The following is a 16,251-nucleotide window of genomic DNA, read 5'->3' as shown; positions in this document are numbered from 1 at the left end:
GAGAGTCGCAGCGAACGTCATGAAGAAGCAGGGTGATGCATATGAATGATGAGGTCCGCTTTTGTCAATCTGGTACAGACTCAAGGAGAGTAAGAGTGACTGTCTTCAACCCAAGTCTCTTAAGAACAGGCGCTCTGGCTCCTGGCTTGGACCACGCAAAGAGGGCTGTCCACCAGCATCTTCAACAACCACAACGGTGACCACTGTACTCGTACATTACTTGGTTACAGACTCAGGTCACAATGAGGCTCACCGGCATCCTGCCCCTCGCCCTCCTGGGTGCTGCCGCCACCACCGCGCACGCCGCCGCCCTCACCGGACGCCCGCCACAACTGTTCCGCCCTGATCGCCGCGAGCTCCTCCAGGACGTCGTGACCTACGACAACTACTCGCTTCTCATCAACGGCGAGCGGCTGATGATCTACTCGGGCGAGTTCCACCCGTTCCGCCTGCCCGTGCCCTCACTGTGGCTCGACGTCTTCCAGAAGGTGAAAGCCTTGGGCCTGAACACGGTCTCGTTTTACCTACACTGGGGCCTGCTGGAGGGCAAGAGCGGTGACTTCAATGACCAGGCCGCCTTGGCCATTGAACCGTTTCTGCAGGCTGCGCAGGAGGCTGGGCTGTACCTCATTGCGAGGCCGGGACCGTATATCAGTGAGTGAAGGACCACAGACGAAATTGGCAAATCGGGGTGATGATGATGATGGCAAAGAAAAGGGGGGGGGGGGAAAGGAAGAAGGAAAGATTCGCTGACCAGTTGGGGTGTGTGCTTGGCCGGGGAATACAGATGCCGAGGCCACAGGCGGCGGCTTTCCAGGCTGGCTGCAGAGGATTGAGGGGAAATTGAGAACCAATGCTACCGACTATCTGAACGCCACGAACAAGTATGTTGGTGCTAATAAAGAGAGAGAGAGAGGCCGAGAGAAAGCTGCTAACGAATGGTACCCCCCCCCCCCCCCAGCTACATGGCCAACGTGGGCGCCATTCTGGCCAAATATCAGATCACAAACGGCGGGCCCATCATCCTTGTCCAAGTCGAAAATGAGTACACTGATGCCACATCGGACGTCGTGTTCCCCAACGGATACTACATGCAGTATATCGAAGATCAGCTTCGTGATGCGGGTATCGTAGTGCCCCTTGTCAACAACGATGCCTCGCCAGATGGACACAACGCCCCGGGTACAGGAGTTGGTCAGGTCGACATCTATGTGAGTTGTCAAGGAGGGGTTAATCCCGCCGAAAGGCGACCTTTTATGCTTCTTGCTTGACTGACACATACATGTGTATCAAATCAGGGACAGTAAGTTCGCTCTTGTGTTGTTCAGACTCCTCCTTCACGATGATGACGGCTGCTTACGATATGAAATCTGCTATTAGTGATTCCTATCCATTGGGTTTCGACTGTGCGAATCCTTCCTCTTGGCCGTCTGGGTCCATCCCAACCGATTTTCGAGAGCTGCATCTCGAGGAGAGCCCGACGACGCCGTACCTGATCAATGAATTCCAGGTGCGTAAATAATTGGCCCAGAGTTCTAATTAGTATGAGCCGGCCGTACATAGCTCACACATGAACACCAACATGATAGGGAGGTTCCTTTGATCCGCCCTCAGGCGCTGGCTACGAAAAGTGTGCAGACCTCCTGAACATGGAATTCGAGAGGGTGTTCTACAAGAACAACTACGCGGCGGGTGTGACCATCTTCAGTCTGTACATGGTACGTTTTTCTGGTCGATTTTCCTCTTGAGACCTTTTATGATCAATCCATCTAACCCCGGAGAACGAATAATGGCAGATCTTTGGCGGTACCAACTGGGGCAACATCCAATACCCTGGCGTCTATGCCTCGTACGACTACGGCTCTGCCATCCGGGAGAACCGCGCTGTCGACAGGGAGAAGTACTCAGAGCTCAAGCTCGAGGCCAACTTCCTCAAGGTCTCGCCGGGTTACCTGATCGCCGTGCCCGCGACATCCTACTCCACGGGCGTCTACAACACCAACGCCGACATCGTGACCACGCCTGTGCTCGGAACCAACGGCTCCTTCTTCATCGTCAGGCATGCCGACTACACCTCGGAGGCCTCGACTAACTACACTCTGTCCCTGCCCACGTCGGCGGGCACCCTCGCCATCCCCCAGCTCGGAGGCTCCCTCACCCTGAACGGGCGCGACTCCAAGGTCCACGTGACGGACTACCCAGTCGGTACCTTGACGCTGCTCTACTCCACCGCAGAGATCTTCACCTGGCAGGCCTTTGAGGACAAGACCGTCCTGGTTGTCTACGGCGGCGCGGATGAGCTCCACGAGCTGGCTGTGGCCGGTGCCTCCAACGGCTCGCTGGTCGAGGGCAGCGGCGTCACCATCCAACAGGCCAACGGCTCGCTCATCGCCCAGTGGGAGACGTCCACCTCCAGGAGGATCGTCCAGGTCGGTGATCTGTACATCTATATTCTCGGTATGTTGTCGTTGTTTTGTGAAACAAGTCCTCAAGTGCATGTGCTGATAGCTTCGAATGTACGAACTATGAAATCAGACCGCAATAGCGCCTACAACTACTGGGTCCCTGAGCTCACCAGCGGGACCGCCGTCATCGTCAACGGGCCGTACCTCGTCCGAACGGCTTCCGTTGACGGTTCTACCCTCTCTTTGAGGGCTGACTTCAACAAGACCACTGCCTTAGAGATCATCGGCGCGCCCTCGAGCGCCACGACCCTCCAGGTCAACAACCAGACTCTGACCTTCACCACCGACGCCCAAGGTTCGTGGTCCGCCAACGCCTCTTACGCGCCCCCGACGTTGGATCTCCCCGACCTGGCCAGCGCCGTCTGGTACACGATCGACTCGCTTCCCGAGATCCAGGCCTCGTACGACGACAGCGCCTGGCCTGACGCGAACCACACCAACACCACTAACCCGATTGGCTCGCCGCTCAAGACGCCCGTGTCCCTGTATGGCTCCGACTACGGCTTCAACACGGGCAGCCTGCTGTTCAGAGGCCACTTCGTCGCGTCTGGAAGCGAGACTTCTCTCTCACTCACCACGCAGGGCGGCGAGGCCTATGGCGCCTCCGTCTGGCTCAACGGTACCTTCCTAGGGTCCTGGACTGCCGGCTACGACGACATCCCTTCGGACTACACCCAGGACCTCACTTTACCCTCAGGCGCCGTCACGGCCGGGCAGAGCTACGTTCTAACCGTCCTGATCGACAACATGGGTCTCGACGAGAATGGCGAGGTCGGCGCGGACGAAGCTAAGGACCCGCGCGGGATCCTCGACTACACCTTCGCGTCCGACCTGACATGGAAGATCACGGGCAACCTGGGAGGCGAAAACTATGCCGACCGTGTCCGGGGGCCCCTTAACGAGGGCGGCCTGTTCGCCGAGCGCCAGGGCTATCACCAGCCTTTCCCGCCTGTCGCCACTGCCTTTACGAACGGGAGCTCGTCGCCGTTCGACGGCATCGACGCCGCCGGGGTCGCCTTCTATACCACCAGCTTCACCCTCTCCCTCCCCGCCGACGAGTGGGACATCCCGCTCTCGCTGGTCTTCGCCAACGACACAGAAGACACCACGACGCCGTATCGATTGCTCATCTTTGTCAACGGGTACCAGCTCGGGCGATACACGAGCAACGTGGGCCCGCAGACCGAATTCCCCATTCCCGAGGGCGTCCTGAACTACAGCGGGGAGAACTGGTTGGGCTTGACGTTGTGGGCGCTGGAGAGCGAGGGGGCCAAGGTGGCTGGGTTGAACTGGACCATAGGCGCCACGCCGGTCTGGACGGGGCGGGAGACGCCTACGTTGGTGGACCAGCCTGCCTGGACGGAGAGGCCAGGGGCTTATTAGGCGAGCAAGGGCCAAGGTGGCGGTGGTGTTTACGCCATCTTGTTTTCTTCGGACAAGCCCTCCCTCTTTTCTTCTTTTGTAAATATATACCTAAATACTGCCTGGAGGGGTAGATAGACGCAATCTTCTCACAAGGCTGTTTGCCGCTGGTAGCCATGTTCCACAATGGTCTAGCGAAATATGACTGAATGTTGGTGAGGAGGAGAAGTCCTTTCGTGTAAGGTAGCTCTGGAGAAGCTGGGGTACCTAATGATAGCTCGGAGCAGTAGTATTTCTAAGATGTAATCTTGATCTGGACATGTAAATTCTTGATACTGGCAGACTCTTTACAAGTCGACTGGAAGCCAGAGCACTAGGCAAGTTGACTATCTGGTCGGTACCTTCTGATGAACGTGGGCCGTGGCCATAAAGTCCGTGGCTCTCGCTCTATACAAAAGATGACGATGCGATCCGAACATTCATCATAATCCCTTACGCGGCTCCCTCCCCCCATTCCCTTCCGCCTCGCCGCTCTGGACGTAACGTTGGATATCTAAGACCCCGGATGGAGAGGATCGTGGCGGTGAGTTCTAGGCTCTCCTTTCAATGTGGCAGCATGGAGGTTGGCCAGATACATTTTTCTCTGCAGGGTAAATTGGGGAAAGGGAAAGGAGGGGGGTGGGGAGTGGATGAGAGTGATTGTAGATATAAACTTTTGTTTCAGAACACAAGTGCAGCATGTCGACGTGGCATGCGCTTCCAAGGTCCCGAGACCATATGATGCGGGGAAGAAGGAGGGCAAGGTCCAAGGACAAGAAACCTGAACTGGTGCAAGAAAAGAAATCAGGCTCGAGTTCTGCTCTTGGAATATGCCCCCCTTCGTTTGGCAGAAGACAAAACAGACAGTGTGTGTGTGAGAGAGAGAGAGAGAGAAAAAGAGGATGGATCTCTCTTTCGGGCCGAGGTGATCTATGTCTGCATGAATTCACAAAGTCGTCATGCCAAGATGGCTGTCTCGTCCCAACAAGGAAAATGAGTTGCGAGGTCGCGTGGACCAAAGGACAAGATGCCCCAGCAGAATAATGGAGCCCGCTGGACCTGGCTCTGGCTGTTGCTGCTCGGTCGTGTGATACAGACAGGGCAACTTGGAGAGATCATCGTCTGATAATGATGCTTGATAAGAAGCCTTCTTTTCTCATATGGAGGCAGAGATAGGCTTACACTGCAAAGGGTAGACCTACAGTAGAGACAATGTTATGCTTGTTTGTTAGTGTTTCAACTAAAAGGAGTGTGAATCTGGGTCGGGTGTCGTCCCTTGGCACAAGTATGGCAAGACCCTGGATTGTGTCCCCCCCCATACCCCTCCATCCCTTTCTCTTTCTTCTTGTTGTCTCGTTGTTGTCTTGTTTTTTCACCCCTTCCTCCTCCAGCGGGGGTTATCGAGGAGGCGGCTGTGCAAAGATCTGCCGAAAGTAGAGAGGGGCATGGAATCCCCAGTTTGTCCCCAGAGGAAACCTTGCGTCGTTGACGATACTTGGGGCAGGGCTGCAGACGGCATGACGACAGTGGACAGGCCACGACTTGTTAATCACGAGGCGCGCGGATCAACAGGACCGACCACACCCCCTTCATGGCCCCTCTCTATGCCGCCCCCTCCCCCTTCCAAGTCATGACCATTGTGGCATTGGTTTGTTTTTCTCTTTTGTTTCATTCATTCCGGATTTTCTTGTATGGAATATGGGGAAATGACATATTGAAGAAGAAAAACACGATCGTCATAACTGTTGAATTCCGGAAGCATAGCCTGGGATGCCACAACAAAAGAAACCTTGGCAGCCCACCTACAGTAGCTGCTGTGTACTATGTAATAGTTGCTTGCTAGCCAGAGACAGTGTGTTGTTATATTTAGCAACAGCAGCAGCACGAAGCAGCAACAGCGGGACGTTTAAGTTTTCGCCGGGAAGCGATGGACAAGCTTCCAGAACTCTATATCGCTGGCGCTAAATAGTAGTAGTGCGCAAGTTTGGGCTTCGACTATCGATCTCTGCTGGTGCATGAGAGGTTTTTTTTTCTCTCTCCCTCTTTCTTTTCTTCTGTCTTTTTTTGTTTTCCCCGAAGCCTGTCGTTCATTAATCCCTCGCAATGACACACTGCCCTTGACAGCAGGTAACTAGTATGACTGTTGGCCCACCGCTATGTGGGAACCGATCTCGTGCAAAGTGAAAGAAAAGCCCCCGACTGTCCCGCGATCCCTTGCGTCCTGCCATAGAACGTTCCTGATCCTGGTCCTTACGCGTATGGCACTGGCTTCTGGGCGACAAGAATCGAGGGCAACGCTCGGGTCGGGCCCATATTCTCCGCCCGACCCCCATGAGGAAGAAACAACCCCCCCCCCCTTCCGCGTGGTGGCGGCCATTTCCAGTAGCACAAGGGCCTGCTGCTGTGGGTACTTGTATGACCCTTCTCTCTCTCACATAATCCACATGGAAAGGGTTTTTCCTTGACTGTGCAGAGAATTACTAGGTGACAAAGTGCGAGTCTGGGCCAGGGTTTCTCTCTGCTCATATGGTCAGACTGGCAAGATCCAACTAGTGCGGCAAGTATTGGTGGTAGGATGAAGGGTGGGTGGGTAGACGATGAGTGTGACTTTCTTTGCTGAGGTGACTTTTGACTGGACCGGTGGCCTCCCACCAGCAATACGAGAACCCAAGCCCGTGTTTAGGCAAAACCCAGGGGGTAGGTTCCCTGCACGTCCGCACCAGGGCCAATCACAACAGAGCCTAGCTGACCCTCCCTTCGCAGGGGTCCTCACAAGTACCTCTGTCACGGTACTTGTGGTGCGGTAGTACAATCTAGCAGCAGTCATCAGTTCTGCTCAGAATGGCAACAAAGAGGGCAGTGCAATATACATTCTAGTCCAAGGGTTTCTGCACTTTGGGTCCAAGAAACAACAGCAACAACAAGGGATGCTACGGTAGCAGAAGAAACTTCTCACAATGTTAGGAAAGAGCTAGACATGAGAGTCAGAATTTCAAACAACACAGCAAATAAAACAAAAAAAGAACTCCAGGGCGTTGTGCCTTGGGGTACCATTCATAGTACAGTACATACACTACTTGCTTAGCAGACAAAGTTAGAACAGTTTCTTGTTTAGGGGCCCATCTTCTCGGGTGCTGCGGCAGTTTTTAGCGCCTTGGGTGCTCCTGCACTCGTACCCTTATATCAGTATGTGCTGACTGTCACTGCTCTCTATTGTTAGTGCTTGACCTGAATGTTATGGCCCCCCAGTCTCCTCTTCCCTTTACTGTGTACTTCCCTTTCCACCTTTTTCTCTTCTTTTTTTTCCTACCCCCCCCCCTATGGGCCCACCAGGTGGAAGGGTCAAGTCCTTACTCCCCCTCTCCACTCCACTCTCCCTCCCTTGCCCATTCTTACTTCACCTCCCACTCACTTCTTCCTCCTTCTCAGTCAGCCCACACAAGTTTAATAACCAACTCTTGTCACTCATCATTCCAACCCACCCCAACGTCGCTCGCTTCTTCCCCTTTCATACAGTCAATTTCGTCAAAAACGGTCTATCCACCCTCCGCTTCATTACCAATCTACCACATTTAGCAACACCAATAACAATACAACATCTCGATACTGACCATTCACTGGATTTCGATCGACTGCTCATTCTCGTGTTCGACATCTTTGATTCACTTCCAAACAATCGCTTGCGAGAGAAACGAGCACAACACAACCAGGGTCTCGAGGGTACCACAGAACAGCTTGAGAGCTTGATCGCAAAGGGGCTCACCTAGCAACAACAGGCCACTCCGGTTGGTGCACAAATCAAGTGGTGAACGAGTGGACAATCTCCCCTCGCCTGTCCACCCTCCATCTCTCGTTTTTCTCGTGTGCTTTCATAGCACCGAGACGATCCTTTGACGCTCGTCATCACACATCAATCCACACATTCATATCCACCACACACAACACACATTATGCATTCCACAAGGATACTCAAGCTGGTTGTGGCAGCGCTGTCTGCCACCAGCGTCGCCCAGGGCTTCATCATCGATGCCCACCTCCTGGGCCGGAACAGCAGGGAGTTGATGGCCAGGCAGAGCGCCGACGCGGGCAGCTCTGACTCCAACAACGCGGCCGACGCGAGCGGGGGCGGGACCGCGGCTACCGCAACCACAGCGGCCGCCGACACGACTACGACGTCTACCTCAGAAGAGCCGACCACCACCTCCAGCCTCACCACCTCCACCTCTGCCGAGCCCACGACTACGACCTCGGCCGCCGCTGCGACCACGACGTCGGCCACCGAGGCCGCCCCGACGACCTCGTCAACAACCACTCAGGACGCATCTGTCCCGACCTCAACCTCTTCCGACGCCGCTGCCGCGTCGACCTCGGCGGCCGCGGGCGGCTCCGACACCACGTCATCGGCAACGTCTGCCTCCACCACCGCCAGTGCCACTCCTACCACCTCCACCACTGTCGTGGTTGTCACTGCCACCGATGGCTCCGTCAGCAGCTCGACTTCCATCACCGTGACCACCCCGACCGCCAGCCTGTCCAACTCGGGCTCCGGCAGCAGCGGCAGCTCCGGCATGACCACCCAGACTCGCAACATTATCATCGGTGTTGTGGTCGGTGTGGGCGGTGCCATCGTGCTTGCTGTCGCAGGCGTCTTCGCCTGGAGGATCTGGGGCCGCAGGCGCAACACCGAGGAGAGCGACGGCCTGATGGGTTTCAACGACAAGGACGCCGGCACTAGCGGTGTTGGCGGCCTCGGCTCGGCCACCGCTGGCACCACTGGCGTCTCCTCGCCCTTCCAGTCCACCCTTGAGAGCTACCACCAGGCCACGCCACCCTCCAAGGCCGCCGCATCGACCAACTTCTAAAGGGCGCCGGGGCAACCGACAGGATGCCACCACGCTGGATTTCTGTTGGGGGCGCACAGAGAGAGAGAGAGAGAGAGAGATTGAGAAGAGTGCGCGCGTCTGTGTGTGTGTGCGGCGTCACTGGAGTCATTGCGTTCTTTTTCCCCTTCTTCTGGCTTAGGATTTCTCCTTTTTCGGTATCAGGCAGGGGCGAAGGAGTTTTACACAACCTGCATAGCATTTTCCCCGGAGTCCCACGCGATCAAGCCGAGTTTGTTACCCCAAAAATTACAACAAAAGGGGAGGGCCACGAACCATTTTACCTTACGAGCATAGAATGGTGAATATTCTCCTTTACTCTCCATTTTTCTCCTTCTTTTCCTTTTAATGAACATGGAATTTGGGGGGGAAGAGACAGACATACACACAAGCTGAGAGCATGTACTCTTGAGCATCCCCGGTGGAAAACACAAGCTTGAAGCCGTGGAGGATGAGGCCCATGAGAACGAGAGACTATCAGCACTGCCTTTCCGCAGGGTGGAAAACCGCAGCATCATGTCTTTACACCCTACAAAGTACGATGTATTACAGATACCCAATTCCATTTCTCTTCCAAAACGAAAGCCAAATGACTTGAATTGTGAATGAACTGCAAGGGGGATGAAATGTCGAGGGATGAGAGAAGGGAGATTTGAATGTGCTCTTTGATATGTGCTATTCCCAAAGAAAAACAAAACGAAACGAAACATACATATTCTCTCTCTCTCTCCACACTCTTACGCAGCCCCAGTAACCCCGGCCCTTTATCATTTTGACATGCGTCGGAAAGAGGAAGCCCTTGTCAGCGGCACTCTCGGGATCCTTTCCCCTAGCCCTTGACCCTCTCTCAACTCGTAGAGAATACTGCTTGTTCCTTATTTTCCTGGCTTGCTAATGACCCCCAGTAGCAGTTCACATACAAGAATCCACGGCAGAAAACTATTACCAGCTGCCGGAGCCTGCAAAGTGCGCAGTAGACCGTCGTACCGAGGCTGGAAAAGTAAGATCTACACAACTTGGCTAACAAAGGCAAGACTGACATGACAAAACCAGCACTCTCAACTATTTCCAATATAAGCCTTCTTCACCCTTCCCATCCCCAAAGCAACCGTTTTTGCTTTCTTATTTTGTATGAAGAAGGATAAAATTTACCAACGAGGTCGAAACCAATAGAATTCTGGCAGAGGAATGTGGTACACCTTTTTCCCCCGCATGAGGAGCGGAAGAGACGCTGCTTGGGGCCATGAAGGGCAAGGCGCCTCGTCTCAGGGGTGTTTCAGGTTCTCTCCTTCCCACGCTCGTCCCGGTCGTCTCGCCATGGCATCCTCATGATTCTGTAAATTTATCATTCTCATTGTACAAATCAATCATTCTTTCAATTTTATTGGCGATTCCTCTGTTCTGAATCTTTAATTATCCCAGCCTTGTGAGGACATTCTCGGGCGACGACCTTCTTGACTCAAAAAAGTTAGGTGGGGATTCTATTGCGCCGGCACAATTGGTGATCGTCGTCAACGAAGGAGCGAACGAACGCGAGAGAGAGAGAGAGAGAGAGAGAAAGAGGAAGGCACCAGATAACGCTGGCTGGCAACGCTGCGCGGGTTCATTCCTTCTTTTTCCAGAAGACGGACAATCGACGTAAGAGGCTTCGGAACGACAGAGCTGGCTCGACCACGACTGGATTTCGTCTTCGAAAACGGGATTCGTTTCTCACTGGGCCCTGGCGTAATTAATTAGAGAGAGAGAGACACACACGCACACACGCACGCACACAAAACAAGATGCATTTCACACGCCTCACTCTCCTGGCGGCCATCAGCACCGGCGTGGCGGCCTCATCCGCACCGGACATGCTCAACGAGATCCGGGCGAGATTCCACGGCGCCGACACGGTGTTGCTGCCTCGGCAGAGCTCCACGAACCTGCAGACCTTCTCGGGCGCCCTGGGCGGGATCACGGCTGAGCCTGTAAGTCACAATTTACTCCTCACTCTTGTCTTGTTTCTTAAAGACATTTTCAATTTGAAAGGGAAAAAAGAAGAGGGGGCAGAAGAGAGATCCACCCCCTCCCGGGTGTCCCCCTCCCTCTTTTCCCTTCTATATTCTTTTCCAAAGGGGACAAGAGAGGCACAAGAATTTCAGGGGAAAGAGCTACGCCTTTGGAACTGGAAAAGAACAGTGAGAAAAACAGAGGGAAAACGATCGCAAACCACTTTTCAAGTGAAAACTACCATTTGAAAGAAAAGCAGTCTATGAACAGTAGCTAATTTTGGTTCTTTCCTTTCCCACGCCTCCAGGTCACCAAGACAGACGACTCCAAGCGCCCCTTTGCCGTCGCCGGCGACACCTTCACCGACTTTGCAGACGCCGCAGGCCGGTCCTGTGACAACCAGATGAACAGCTGTGCCAGCATGGCCAACAGCGGCGGGCAGTCCTTCACCGTGAGTGACTGCAACGAACAAAATAGTGAGTAATTCATATATACAGTCCAACGCCCTTCCCCCCCCCCCTCCTCTGCCTCCCTTTCTCTCCCTCTCTCTTCTTTCAAAGCTATAACGTTACCGTTCCATCAGTATGGTCCTACTAATCACACCAAACCAGCCCAGTGCAAAGCCGACATCACCAACGAGGAGGTAGCCGTCAGCTCAGGCACGTCCCTTTCCACCTCAACGACGACCACGTCATCGTCCACATCCACAACGTCCACCTCAACCTCCTCATCCTCGACCTCCACGTCGACCACCGCTGTCGCTGCCGCTCCCGCCGCCGCCACCACCTCGGCCGTCACCACCACCGCCACCACCTCTGCGTCGCTTGCCCTCGTGAGCTCCAACGCCGAGTTCAACTTCTTCTGCGAGGTTTGAGAGAGAGAGAAAGGGGGGGGGGGGTCGGGTCGGTATGTTTGCCTGACACACGGCCGGGGTTGCTTCCAGGGTGTCGTGTGCTCAAGGAAGTGTTTCGTATGAGGGTGTTGATTTGTTCCTTTTTTTTTTTTTTTTTTGGTTTTAATGCTGGGACCACGGGAGGAGACGGCTCTTGAAAGGAGTCTGGGAGGGGAGACTGGAGTTATTATCGGTACGGCGTTTTCGGTCTTGCGTGGCGACGGCGATGCCCTATAACAACCCAGAATTTAAAGAGGGCGCAAATGATATGTATGTGATGATGGGTAGCCATGACGAGATGTTAGGCGTGCCATAATGGAATTCGTGTAGAAACTTGACCAAGGCGAACTTTTACTAAAGTCCTCAAAAGGTGAAGGGAGTGATATCAGGCTATCTATCACTCAGCCGTCTGGATGAACTATACCGGGGAGTGACGAGTCTTCATTGTAATGCAAACTTCTTGTCTAATCAACAAAAGCCCATACCAGCTCTCTGAAGTCATGCTCATACACCTCACTATATCTCACAGTCTTCTCAATGTCCCGACGGTATACTGTACACTGCCTGAATTGCGTGCTTCACCCATAGAGTCAGAAAGGAAAATGTAGTATTGAATATGTACGATACAGTATAACAGTCTGTCTCCACCACAATGCTCTCGTGCTCGTGCTCGCAGTTGAAGGCAGGGGTATCATTCTAGTGATGCAGTGATCATGGGTATGTTGGGCTTGTGTTCGCGTTTCTGTAATAAAAGGAAAGAAGAAGATTAGAAAAGGAAAGAAACAAGGTTACACAAACATGAACTATTTTTAATTCTTCCCTGAACAGCATCTTATCTCTCCCTCCTCTCTCTCCATCTGAACGCTCTCATATTGACAAAAGAAAAGTGGGTAGTATTATTAGGTGATCCGACATATGTAATTGCGAGGGTCGAGTTGACTGGCGATCTCACTCGTCGTCAAAGAATTCAGCATCGTCAAATTCGTCCTGCGTAAGTGCATCGTCGTCGTAAGACGCTAAGCGCATCATGGGTGGCGTCTGAGGTAGGCTCGGCTCGCTCAGCTGGCGGATGGGGCTGTCCTCGCGGGCCGGCAGCTTCTCAGCCTGCCGTTGCGACAAAGCCGGAGGCTTGGGCCTGTTTGCGAGATCCTGCGGCGTGAACCGACGGCCAGTAGCAGAAAAGGCGGTTTGCTGACCTGACGATGGCGCCTGGCGGAGGTTGGACTGAGGTGGGGTCAGCAGTCCCGAGAGGAAGCTGCTCTGCGACGGCGGACTGTCTTTCTGAGGCGTGGCAGTACTGCGGCCTGGTGCCGGCGATGACGCCCTGCCGTTGGTGAAGCTGACGCCCTTTCGCCAGTTGCCTAAGGCTGCAGCCAAGGGACCTACTGCCTGCACGACTCCGGGGGCGCGCTCACGCAGACTGGCGGCGATGTTCGGCAGATTAATATTCGAGCCGCCATTCACAGCTCTCTCTCGCTCTTGCTGCTCCATCTGCAGGTTAGCCTTGAGGCGGATAGCAGCATCACGCACGCGCTCCTGGTCGTAGTCGTCCCGGCCGAGGGCAGTGATGATATCCTGCAGGTCAGAGTGCCGAACAGCCAGAAGTTCACGCAGCCAGACAATCTCGTCATCACGCTTGGCAATCTTCGTCTCAGCCTCGGGGTCGAGCTTCGCGACGGTCTGCTCGAGACCCTCAATCTTCTGCTCGCGCTCCTGTAGCTGCTCCTGCAGGACCATGATGGATTCTCGGAGGGCCTGCGGTGAGATCTTCTCGGGAAGCTGCATGGCATGAGCCACAGCCTCCGACTGAGGTTGCGGCTGCGGGACGGGGTAAGGCTGTGCAGCGATTGGTACAGGAGTGGCGATACCAGTGACAGGCGTAGAAGCGATACCTGAGGCCTTGGCAGCTTGGGCGGCAGCACGAGCGGCTTCCCGGGTGATTTCGAGCTTCTCTTCGAGGTGGGCAACACGATCTTGAAGATGCTCGCACCTGGACGTCGAGATGCTCAGGCGCTCAAGGAGGTTAGACTCGCCGCGCTGTGCATCTTCCATAGCGTTATTGAGCTGCCGCTCGAGGCGGGCCTGCATGTCCTCCATCTCGTCCTGATGCTTCTGAATGAGCGCGTCGACGTCGCCCTTGCGATGCTGGCTAGCACCCTCCGCGAGCATATCGTATTGCGACCGCACGGTGTCGGCATCGAGCTTGGCTTGGTCAAGCTGGGCCTGCAACGTCGAGATCTGGTCCTCGAGCTCCTCGCGGACTATGTTGACCTGGTTATTCGCCTGCTCAAGCTGGCTTTGCATGGTGTCTCGAGAACGTTGGATTTCACGTGCCGCAGATTCCCGAGCCTCAGAGAACTCGGCCTGGTAGCGCATGGTGGTCTGCTGAAGCTTATGGTTCTCCGTCCTCATCTCTCCAAGCAGGACATCCAGCCTCTTGGCCTCGTTGACAGCCTTCATGCCTTGGCGTTCACCAGCCTCGAGTCTCTCGAGCTCAGTCTCCAGGCGCTCACGAGTACGCGACTCTGCCTGCAGCCTAGCGTCGAGTACTTCTTGTCGAGCCAGCATAGCATGCTCCCTCTTGACGCGACGCGCGTTTTCCTCGGCAATCTCGAAGGTGGCGCGTTCCATGTCCTGTTGCAAGGACAGGAACTTGGCCCGCCAACTCTCACGCACTCTCTCGTTCTCGTTCAGCTGAGTACCGAGTGTGTCGACGAGCACATGAAGCTGCTTCTTCTCTTCCAGGGCGTGGTGAAGATCATCGCCCTGGCGTTCAGACAGTTCAATGGCTCGCTCCGCTTCCGTCCTCCAGCGGGTCGCTTCCTGGCGGAGGTCGCGGGCATCAATTTCGGCAATCTCCACACGAGCCTCCAGGTCGCTTCTGTCCTTCTGGGCGTTCTCCAGGGATGCTTCGAGCAGAGCCAGGCGCATCTGGTTCTTGCTGTTGTTGGCATCTAGGATCTTCACTCTTTCGTCCTTCTCCTCGAGCGCCTCGCGTAGACGTACTTCTTCCTCAGAAGAGATGCGGAGGAGACGTTGCACCTCGGCAAGCCTGTCCTCAGCTGCCCGCCTGAGCTTGACCTCGCCCTCGACCAATTCCTCCTGGTGGTGCAGCTTGTCCTCGAGGTCAGCAACACGCTGGTCAAAGGCGCTGCGGTTGATGATCTCCACCTCGATTCGGGTCTCCGCCATGTGCAGCTGTCTCTCGACCTCAGCGGCTCGGTCTTCGACAGCCCTCCTGGAGGCAATCTCAGCAGAGGTCTTAGCCTCCTCAAGGTGTAGACGCTCTTCAAGATCAGCACAGCGAGCCGACAACTCGTTCATCTTCTCGGCTAGCACATCCCGCTCGTCTTCAGCTTCGACTACCGGTGCAGGCGGTGGTGGGGGAGGTAATCGGCTCTCAACGGCCTCTTCAACAACCGTCCGTAGATCCTCAGCTCGGAAGTCCAGGTGAAGGGACTCGCTGAATTGCTCTCTCATTTCCTCCATCGCCTTCAAGATAGACGACATGGTCTGACTAGAGGCCTCATCCAACCCAGCAGGTGCTGGTGGTAGTGGGGGCAAGGGGGCATTATCTCGCTGCTGCTGCTGCTGAGTTGCAACAGCTTCCATGACGGCAGCCCTGATCTGATCCATCCGCCTATCCTTCCGGGGGCTCATGGAGCGACGTGGGATAGGTTCATCGTCTTCATCGTCAGCATCGCTTTCCTGAATGATCTCAGCAGACAGACTACGACGCTCACGACGAGCTGGTGGCGTACGATCAGAGAACGAAGCCAAAGCAAGCTGAATACCACCCAGTGTCTTCTCCAGAGGGCCCAGACGAGCTTCCAAGACGCCATCGACTAGGTCATTAACCCGGCCATCGAAGAATGTGGCCCTGGAATCCAGTTTGTTTTGCTCCTCGTCACTAAACGCCCGTTCCCAGTCATCACTGGCAGCCTGGCTCTCGCTCGTTCCAAGTCGAGATAGTTGGGCGCTCATTGGGGGATCGACAAATGGGTCTTCCAATTCTGTAGAGTGTAGGGGCACCGTCGCCTTGAGTGGAAGATGGTAATGCCTGGGGCTGGGGCTTGGCGCGTTGTCTCGCAGATGCGGGTGGATATGCTTAGGAGACCCGTTACTAGAGACAGCGCCAGGTATCATGATAGGCCGCGCTGGACTTGGCTGCCAAAGAGGCGACTCGACGGTCTTCTTGACACCCATGGCCGGATCCTCGTTGATGTGCCGCATGACCTCGTCGATTTCTTCAAAGGTTGGTTCATGGAGTTCCTGATCCTCTTCGAACTGGATGGCTGGCGAACTGATAGGTCCAGAAGCCGTTCCCTGGGTGTCCTCGAGATCTTCAGCAGTGACAGAGGAGACTAGAGCCTCTCGTAGCTCCTGTGTCTCAGCCTCCGAGACTGCAGATGGCGACCTGGCGTACTTCGAGGCGGCCAGACCCTTGGCTGGTGAGACACTGGCAGCGAATCTGCTTGCGTTGAGGCCCATGTTGATAGGGGAGGGCGAGGGCGAGAATCTATCCTGATCAAAAGTGGCGTCTCCTCCGACGTCTTGGCTGATGACGAGCGACTCTTCAACCTCGATAGACTTTTGAGGAACGTCCTCGGAGACCTCTTCGTCG

At 54.9% G+C, this 16,251-nt stretch overlaps 2 protein-coding genes across 2 annotated transcripts; both read left to right on the top strand.

Annotated features, from left to right (window-relative positions):
- Nucleotides 1-242: 242 nt before the first annotated feature.
- M406DRAFT_337083 (family 35 glycoside hydrolase) lies at nt 243-3,848 on the top strand (the record flags this gene model as incomplete). The annotated part of the gene is made up of 8 exons (XM_040921211.1): nt 243-654; nt 788-884; nt 962-1,211; nt 1,299-1,303; nt 1,381-1,510; nt 1,590-1,718; nt 1,797-2,457; nt 2,536-3,848. 8 exons carry the CDS (start codon nt 243-245, stop codon nt 3,846-3,848), a joined length of 2,997 nt encoding a protein of 998 aa, XP_040779666.1.
- A 6,748-nt stretch (nt 3,849-10,596) lies between these two features.
- On the top strand, nt 10,597-11,219 carry M406DRAFT_44477 (uncharacterized protein; the record flags this gene model as incomplete). Its single annotated transcript, XM_040924249.1, has 2 exons — nt 10,597-10,713; nt 11,043-11,219. The coding sequence occupies 2 exons, from the start codon at nt 10,597-10,599 to the stop codon at nt 11,217-11,219; spliced, it is 294 nt and encodes a 97-aa protein (XP_040779665.1).
- Between the last annotated feature and the right edge of the window lie 5,032 nt (nt 11,220-16,251).

Source organism: Cryphonectria parasitica (genome assembly GCF_011745365.1).
Source record: "Cryphonectria parasitica EP155 unplaced genomic scaffold M406scaffold_2, whole genome shotgun sequence".
NCBI lineage: Eukaryota > Fungi > Ascomycota > Sordariomycetes > Diaporthales > Cryphonectriaceae > Cryphonectria > Cryphonectria parasitica.
The sequence above is the reverse complement of the archived record's forward strand: the minus strand, read 5'-3'. Positions and strand labels throughout refer to the sequence as shown.